Here is a 9,323-nt window from a genome sequence, read left to right on the forward strand (position 1 = left end):
CTGTTTTTCTCATCAACCTAAACTATAGTTCCCAGTGCTTTTGGGTAAATGGGGGCTGTTGCGAATCAGCAAATGAGGGAAGCAGTTGGAATACATAAAGACAGGAAATACAGGCGGCAAGGATTTATTGTATATGACATTAAAAATGTGTCATGAAAAATTTTTAAAAATTAAAAATATTGTATACAATAAAATTATCTTTACGCTATGTGTATAGGGTGAATTTGAAACATAAGTGAGTTTTGTGTTGAGACTTGGGTCCCATCTCCAAGATTTTTCAAGATGTATGTTTATTCAAACACAGGTATTCCAAGTTGGCAAAAAATAAAAATAAAAATCTGAAATCCAAAACACATCTGGTCTCAAGCATTTTGGATAAGGGAGACTCAACTTTTACAGACATGGATTTCTGGTGTTGACATTATTTACTACAAATATGGAGGACATTATTTACTAAGGATATCCATCAATATGGTGGCTGAATAGCCTTGAAATTATGTACTGATACTATGTTACTTGGTGGCTTAAAATCGTTGCAGTTCCTCCAGTATGAATAGTGCAAAGTTTACAGCAGGGTTGGGGAACCCATGGTCCCTCAGAAGGTTTTAAACTACAACTTCCATCATGCTTCACTTTTGGCCATGCTGGCAGTGTTTGGTGGAAGATGGAGTCCCGCTAAATCTGGAGGGCTACAGGCTTACATAAATATTTTAGAAGAAAATTAGTTATTTTAAGAGGAATCTCACTTCTTTGTTTCTTTCTTGTTTCTCGATCTAGGACGTATATTCCTACAAGCAAGTGGGAGTCTCATTAAACAGAATATTTACTGTTAATCCAAAAGGGGAGTTAATTCAAGAGCATGCCAAGACTAACATCTCTTCGTGAGTATCCACTTAATGTAGCACAGACCACTTAGTTCTCTTTCTGGATGATAAAGGCGTGGTACGGAGCACCAAAAAGAGAGGCCCTGGGGAGGCGCCTCTCCTTGCTCCGCAGAAGCACCGTAGCAACCCAATTGTGCAGCGCTGCTGCACAGCAAGAAAGGAGCATGTGGTACACTTGCACTGCACCAAAGCGCCAGAGACGGTGTGATGACGTGCCAGCGGCACAGCGCTGTTTGGTCACTGCGCTGCTGGCACGTCATTGTTGCGCACACCATTTGGATGGTGCTGCGCAGCTGTGGCGCGCCCATGAGGTGCTAGGATTGCAGGGCGTGTGCCCACCCCTGAGCAACTCTAGCACATCATGGGTGCACCGCAAAGGACCCATCTGTACCAGGCCAAAGTTACACTACCTAGAAATATGCTCCATATTACCTAGTTTTAGCTTGAGAATGTGAAAAACAATCTCTCTTTGATTTATAATAAATAATTGAAATTATTGCATTTTTAAAAGAATACATCATTTAACAATAGCTTTACAATGAGTAAAAAATAATAAAAATAAACTTGTCTTTCAATTCATGCATACAACAGAACCCATAGAACAGAAGCTCTGTAGATGAATTGCTATCTCCACTTGTCTTTCAGTTATAATCCACATACACACTTATTTGATCTCTTCTTTTTCCTTTCCTCACCTATCCTCTCACTTACCCACCCACTGATAATTTTCCCGAGCCCATCTTCCTTATGTGCTTAATTACTCTGTTAATTAAAGCAGAATCTCTCTTCTTAGTCCTTCTGTCTAGTAGCCTAGTCACTAAAGAAGTCACAAAGAAATGGATTATTAAAAGTATTTGGATTTAAAATCTTGACAGAGGGAAGGGATGTGGAAAGAATGTTATAGCATTCTGAATGAGTGAGCTTTTGCAAACTTGGCTACAGCTACCTGTTACTACTAATAATATGCAGGGTAAGACTTCCCTAAGGATTCATAAATCTGACTGGGAAATTTAAGATCTCCTGTGCTTTTGCAGAGTTTTACCTGGGCTCCTGTGTCTGACTTACTAGCTAGATTTAGGTCTAGACTTTCTGAATGATCATATTTTCCTGTGCAAATCTGCCAGAATCTTAAGATGCTTGTGGGAGAGCTTTCCCTTGGTCTTACCATTGTCACAAGTCTGTGTAGTAAGGACATGGGAGAGAGTCTTAGTGGCTGATTGCAGCTCATGGAATTCACTTCCATGAGGTCCCCTCTCTGCTCTCCTTTTGCCAGGAGGTCAGCAAGGATCTTTATATTCAGACAGGCTTATCCATCTTGGCCAATAGTCTGGGATTTTGGGAGCTGAAATCAAAACACCTGGAAGGCCAGAGTTTAGGAATTACTGTCCTAAATCCTGCTGTTGCCTAGATTATAAGGCTGGGCAATGGAAAATGGACTATATAAAATATGTTGTGATTTGCTAGCTCCATTAATGATTATTCCTTTCTAGTCCCTCCCCTGACTTGTACTATTATACACTGATGCACATCATGACCAAGATCACAGATGTAGTTAAGAATTCTTAACTATGTATTGCCTCTTGGCCCAGTTCCCCAAACCCACCTTAACAGACATCAGCCACACCACGTGACAGAAATACATCCTGCTGGTGACTGGAGTGAAGCAAGTTGGGTGGCGTTTCCTGCCTTCTCTCACCAGCAATCTGTAAAATAGCAATTAGAGACAGGAGCCTTGCCACAACTCCTTGTCCCACTGCAGATCACTGGTGAGAGGAGGGTGAAAATACCCTGCAGTGTCCCATTCATCAACAGAATAGCCTTCATGAAGTCGAAGGCTTTCCATGGCCAGCATCCATAGTTTTTTGTGGCTTTTTCAGGCTATGTGGCCATGTTCTAGAAGATTTTCTTCCTTCTAGAAAATCTTCTAGAATAGCCTTCCATTGCTTGATGTGGTTGCTGACTATTAATGTAGGTTTGAGGGGTGGGGCATTTGCAATTGTAGCAATGCCACGATCATAAATATGAATATGAAACAAAAATGTATAAGTCTGTCTTACAGAGATTGATTATCTGGGCTTATTTTTTTTCCAGGTATGTGAGACTCTGTGAAGTGGTAGATCATGTATTTCCCTTGCTGAAAAGAAGCCATTCTTCAGATTTCCCATGTTCTGACACGTACAGTCGGTTCACATACTGGAGAGATCCATTGCCACCCTTTGAAAACCAGGACATTCATTCTGATGCACCATAATGACTTCTGAATCTGCTGAGCAGCAATTCAAAGGTTTCACTTCAGGTTCTGCACTTCAGCTATACGGCTGGATTTTTGCTACTTACAGTTCACCTGGAGTTTGGGATGTAGTGAGCATTTCTTAAATGCCAGTTCAGAAATTTCGTCATTGTCCTTTAAAGTAACATTTTTGAATGTTTCACTCCCAGCTCTTCTCCAGCATCATGCTTGAGATCTACCACAAATGGTATAGTCTTATTATGCAAGGACATTTCTGAGTGCCATGATACTGGGCTTCTTAAAAGCAAATCCTGTGTGATCTTCAGTTTTTCCATGCCAGGGCGGGATATGTTTCCATGCTGTGGTATCAATGGGAGCTTCCAGTTCCTTGTTTTGGGTAGAATGGAATGGAGTAACTGTATGACACTGAGCTGAAATACCTATTTTTATAGACCCCCATCATCATAAAAATATTTGATGAACAAAGTCTGACCAAATCTACTGAACAAAAGTCAATTGGTCTTTACTCTAAACTTTTCTAGCATATCTATAGTCTCTAGAGCTGAACTTAGTTTCCATTGGTGAGGTGCCTGGTCATGCCTCCTAGTACCATGTATGCCAACATGGAACTGTCAGACTGTTTTATACACTTGAGATAACCCCTTTCCCTAAAAACAACAACAACATTGAGTGCATTTATGCTGGCAGTTTGTGTGTGCTCAGCTCCTCTGGATCTTGGCCACAATTTACAGGAAGAAAAAGGAAAAATAGGGTTTGGCAAGGTTCCTGGAGAAGAATTCAAATGCTTCATTTGTGCAGCAGGTTTTGTTTTGCTCAAGGAGTAATCCTGCTGAAGATATTGGAATCACTAGTTGTCCTGCCTTACAATACCTTTCAGGCCATGTATTAAGACATGTTTTGTGAGTGGGGAGAGGAGTCTGAAGGCATAGTTATTCAAATATAGTATGAACCCTTGAGTCAGCTTAGATGTGACATACCTGCTTGTAAATCAATGAGAATGAGGAATCATTCTCAACAATGTGTTTGTCAGTGTGTTTCCTGATCGCCGCTTCTGTGCATTCACCAAGAAGAGTGGTGCCACTTAAATGGACATGGGATGCTCTGAACTGACAAGTACAGCACATGTCAGTATCTTTTCCTAAATACAAACGACATGTTCCTGGAAGCAGTCTTTATTTGCCTGATGAATTTCATGAGAGTTGCATTGCTTGCATCCACAGATTTTATTTGCACTAACTTTTGCCATGGTATGAACCATTTTTTTGATGGCTGTGGGTCCTCTTGCTGTGTTTTCTTTATTCCCTGTCTCTCCACCACTCCCTGGAAACGTTAAATATGAGTGGGTTCCATACAATATAGTCAGGGAGTTTACATTTTAATTTTGCATTTCTTTTCTTTGTACAGTTATGAGTGTTCATGGTCCTCTTTTGTTGTTTTCTAATATTTGGTTGCCTTGAGATATAGTGATGTTCATTACATATGAATCCTATCTGAGTAGTTTTTCAGAGAATCCGCTTTTACAAGTTGCTGGTCTTCCTTAAAACAAAGGTTTCTGCTGCTGATATAAGAAATGATGCTAGAAGCTATCTGGCTTTTAATTTTTAAAAAATAATATTTATTTATAAGTGAGGGATAGAGGCTTAGAGGCAAAGCAGGTGTGATGACAGCCAACCTTGAGTTGCTACCAAACTCCTCAGATGAGATTTTTACATTGAAGGGGGGTGGGGGGGAGAAGATTCACTGAATCTGTACCCTGATTGTGTATGCTTTTCACAAACATCTTCTCCCCAGCCATTTTTTTTTCAGTTTATGGTGAAAGGGAAATAAGTACTTGGCTTTATCAGCTCTTTACCATCTCTTTGAGGTGTGTGTGTTTTGAGTTTCTGTGGTACACAGTCCTTCCAAATTCTTATTCTGTTAGGTTTACAGTGCAGTCCTTGGCTTGTTTACTCAGAGGTTACTTCAGTCAGTTCAGTGGGACTTATCCCACTCAAGTGTGTATCAAATTGCATCCTTAATTTTGTAAGATGTCTACTCCTCCACATCTGTTATTGATGTACTACTGTGGTTAAGGTGCATGGCTTCTGGAGCTAATTTTGACCTCCCTCCTTGGGGGGTGCTGCAGACAACACTCCGAATCCAAATGTGATTATTTCATTTTCTTTCATTCTGCTTTTGAAGAAACACTGGAAACATACCTCCCACCCTTGCCTGCTCAAGACTATAGCAATGGCCTGCATCTTGTTCTGGAGGACAATTGCTGCTCTTGAAGGCTTCCATTAGTAGCAGCTCTCATTCTTTACTGGGAAAAAACCACCTGCCTCATAATTCCTGTTCTTTTGTGCATCTCTACATATTTAAAGAATCTGAGTCCATCTCAACAGGATTAAAATTCAGATTGATTCAAAGTCTTGCCTGGGTTGCCTGGACTGTGGGTTTTTTTAGGCTGTCCCACTCAGAACCTGGCTGGACTTTGGTTGTACCTTTTAATTTAATGCTTGCTGTGCTTATTTTTTTTTTTTTAAAAAAACACACTTGTGAATGGTTGCCTACCTCTTGAAGCAGCTTATCTGCTTGCAGTGCTTCCTGTTTCTGTGCAACCTAAAGGGAGATGTGGAGAGATGAAACAGTTAAAATCTGCTGATCAGATGTTTGTCAGGACAGCAGAATTGGGCCTGGGAATCAGTCCAACTATCCCTTCCAAGCCACTGACCAGCAGAATTACAGCCATTCTGAAAGAACTCTTGTGCAATCCAAGTTGTTGGATTGAAGAAGGGAAACACGTGTGCAAGCTCTGTTTGCACATGTAGCTTCCTATCCAGCTGTGGATACACACATGTTTCTTGCACGTATATTTCCTTCAACTGGATTATGGCACTAATGTTTACAAAGACATCAAATCTGCAGTAGCTGGGGGTGATAGTTTGCATTTGGACAGTGTCACTTTAGGATATGCATAATAGGTACAATCCAGCTAAAGTCATTATTAAATCCCATAGAAATGAATGAAATAAAAGGAGTTTCTGTTGAAGCTACCAAGGACCTGTAATCCAAGTCAGGGCAGAGAGCAGTTCCCCTAGTCAGGCTGCAGGCCACTCTGATTAAAGTTGCAATTGAGAGAAACCCTAATAAGACTGAATGGAGTAAACCTCTGAGTATACACCCATAGGAATCAGTTGCAAGTCTCAGTCCTTTAATGGAACTTTACTGTGATCAGATTTTTCTAGATGTACAATATTATGCTCAGTATACATGAAGTAATATGATAGGGATAGGATCATGAGCTAGGATGGTTAAAGTGGGTTTTCACTGAAAATACAGTGGTGACTACAGAAATTGACTTGGTAGTAATTTGGGTGCATAATTTTATACAGCCAGAGCTGACACACACACACACACACACACACACACACACACACACACACACCCCACCCCCCACCCCCCCCCCAGATATTGATGTAATATCTGGGCATAATTTTTGGCTTTCTCCTGTTATCAAACTTGCCATGTGACCAAAAAGTAATACAATTTTTAGATTACAAATCTTGAGACAGAGGCAACTGCAACGTACAGTGTTTTAGAAACCCAGAACCTAATATTAGGAACTGTGAAGCCATGGGCGAAAAAACATCTGACAGATACCAGTTTTAGAGAGATGTTTCTCATATTGCAGGCTACTTCAGTCAGTTGTATCTTATTTGACATTAATTTCTCATCATTATATGTTGAATTTCAAATATACAGATGTTCCGTTATGTCAGTACTTGTTCTGCCCTTGATCCTGTGACTTAGACTATCTTGGCGATGATCCAGCCAAATTTAAGTAGTTCTTATTATTGACTTTAACTGAAGAACTTCTTAACTGTGGGGCATTTGAACTTGAGCTTGTTGGTCCTATATGTATTCCAATCTATTTAAGAAGGAAGTTCTCCATTTTGTAGGCCATTAGCCATTAACTTTATTTTGTGGATGTTTTCTCATGCTATCATTTCATGGACTTGCACTTTACTGACCTGGAAACTACATAGGCCTGTCCAGTTCCTGAAAAAAAAATTTGTTTGGGGGTGGGGGGAGGATTCTAGGAACTTGTGTGCCTTCAAGTTATTTCTGACTTACAGAGACTCTAAGATAACCCTGTTATGGGGCTTTTTTGTCAACTCAGGAACACATCTGCTTTGCAAACTGAGATATAGCTCTACTGTTAATGCATGCTGTGGCAACACACCCCACCACCCTTGTTGTGTACCTTCAAATTGTTCCTGACTTATGGCGAGCCTATTATAGGGTTTTCTTGTCAAAAATTTGTTCAGAGGAGGGTCAGCATTACCTCCCTCTGAGGCTGAGAGAATGCAGTTTGCTCAAGATCAGTCAATGGGTGTCCATGGCTATGTGAGGATTCGAACCCTGGTCTCCAGTATTGTAATCCAACACAAAACACTACAGCACTCTGGCTCCCTGTTTGGAAACTATATTCCAGACATGTAATATTTCTAAACCCTGGGCCTGCCGTGGTTATAGGAGATAGGACATGATCTTCCCCAGCATTGAATGAAGCTGTGGATTTCTGCAAGTTCATTTAAAGCTATTTTCAGAAACACCAACAAATGTAGCTCTTACACAAAAGAAACCTGACTCCAAATTACTCTTCAAAGATCATCCTGCCTCTGCCCTGTCAGAGGTGCTATTGTGTAGCCCTTTCTATATAGTGGCATAGAAGACCTGCAGGTACATTGCACTCAGCTGATATGTATGACCTTGGTTGGTTATTGCGGAGAACAATTTAAGGCATCTTAATTACTGTTACTTAGAGTTGTGTTTTTAATTAGCTGAAGGTCCACAGTTTCTAAATAGTTTCACTTTGGCTGCTCATTTCTTTATGCACACATTTTTAACTATATTGTTGAATTCCCAAAGAAAAGCAGCAACAAAAATGTTGGAATGGCTGAATGAATTCTTATTCTTTCTATGAAAGAAAAAAAAAGTATTTATCATGATTTTCCTTTTGATGTACTGGTGGTTTTCTGTTACAGAAAAAAGGTACTTCTTCCAATGCACTCTGAATGCAAAAATAAAATGCCGACAATATGCTCTGTTTTAGAATATGCAAGAAGTGCATCGCAGTTGGTTTCCATAAATTTGATGGCCATTTACCATGCACAGGTGCTATGTGGAAAAAAAGAAATCTCAACATACTAAAAATAGAATTTAAAAATGCCAATGTAATTTGAAGGTTGAGGTGGGATGGATGGTATTACTTTATTTTGTTTTGGAACTGTTGATGAGTATGTCTGGAAATTCCTCTGTATGTATGCACTAGTGCAATGAATTATAGAAAACAATTTAGCATCTCATTTTGATGATGAACTGAATGCAAATATATATATATTGTAATACATGCAATCCAATAAAAGATGTTCTGAAAATCCAGCTGTGGGTACAGTTTAAAACATACACACACAAGCATGCACACAGATAGGCCAGCAAGGCACAGTTCATCCCAAATTGTTATTTTACATCAGTCTTCTCTAGTTTGGAATCATCCAGATGTTTTAAACAATTTCCAGCATGGCTAGTAGGCTGTGGGAGTTGTACTGCAAAATACTGGGAGGACACTGGATTAGAGGCTACCTTAGAAGTTGTTGAATTCCACAGTCAAAAAATTTAAGCAGATGATAAAATAGCTTGGAGAAGAGAAGATTTGAGAGGTGACATGACAGCTATTTTTAAATATCTGAAGGGATGTCATGTAGAAGGTAGAGCAAGCTTGTGTTCTGCTTTAGTTACTAGAACACAGTCTAATAGATTCAAATGACAAAATAAATTCTGTTTAAAAATTAGGAACTGTTTGACAGTGGAATAGACTGCCTCGGAGGGTTGTGAATTCTTTTAGGGATTTACAGTTGTGTATTCCTTCTGGGCAGGACGTTGGACTAGGTGGCCCTTGAGGAGCCTTCTAACAAGATTTGATGATTCTGTCTCATTGAAAGAGATGGGCATTGCTTCTTGTATAGTCCTATGCTCGTGTATGTGGAGGTAAGTCCTACTGAGTTCCACAGGGCTTGTTGTTGTGTGCTTTCAAGTCATTTCCGACTTCTGATGAGGGTTTTCTTGGCAGGATTTGTTCAGAGGAGATTTCCCATTGCCTTCCCTAGAGGCTGAGAGCATGTGACTTGCCCAACGTCACCCAG

General features: G+C 40.0%; 1 protein-coding gene across 4 annotated transcripts in view; it reads left to right on the top strand.

The window, feature by feature from the left end:
• The window catches only part of LPIN1 (lipin 1), a 112,479-nt gene extending 106,825 nt beyond the window's left edge, over positions 1-5,654 (top strand). For all 4 annotated transcript variants that reach the window (XM_089478102.1, XM_089478103.1, XM_089478104.1 and 1 more), the window contains 2 exons: positions 778-881; positions 2,976-5,654. In XM_089478102.1, coding sequence (XP_089334228.1) covers positions 778-881; positions 2,976-3,135 — 264 coding nt within the window. In that variant the 3' untranslated portion in view covers positions 3,136-5,654. The remainder of the gene's footprint in view (positions 1-777; positions 882-2,975) is intronic.
• The last annotated feature ends 3,669 nt before the right edge of the window (positions 5,655-9,323 follow it).

Source organism: Sceloporus occidentalis, unplaced genomic scaffold, assembly GCF_023333645.1.
Source record: "Sceloporus occidentalis isolate IW3139 unplaced genomic scaffold, rSceOcc1.0.p SCAF_12, whole genome shotgun sequence".
NCBI lineage: Eukaryota > Metazoa > Chordata > Lepidosauria > Squamata > Phrynosomatidae > Sceloporus > Sceloporus occidentalis.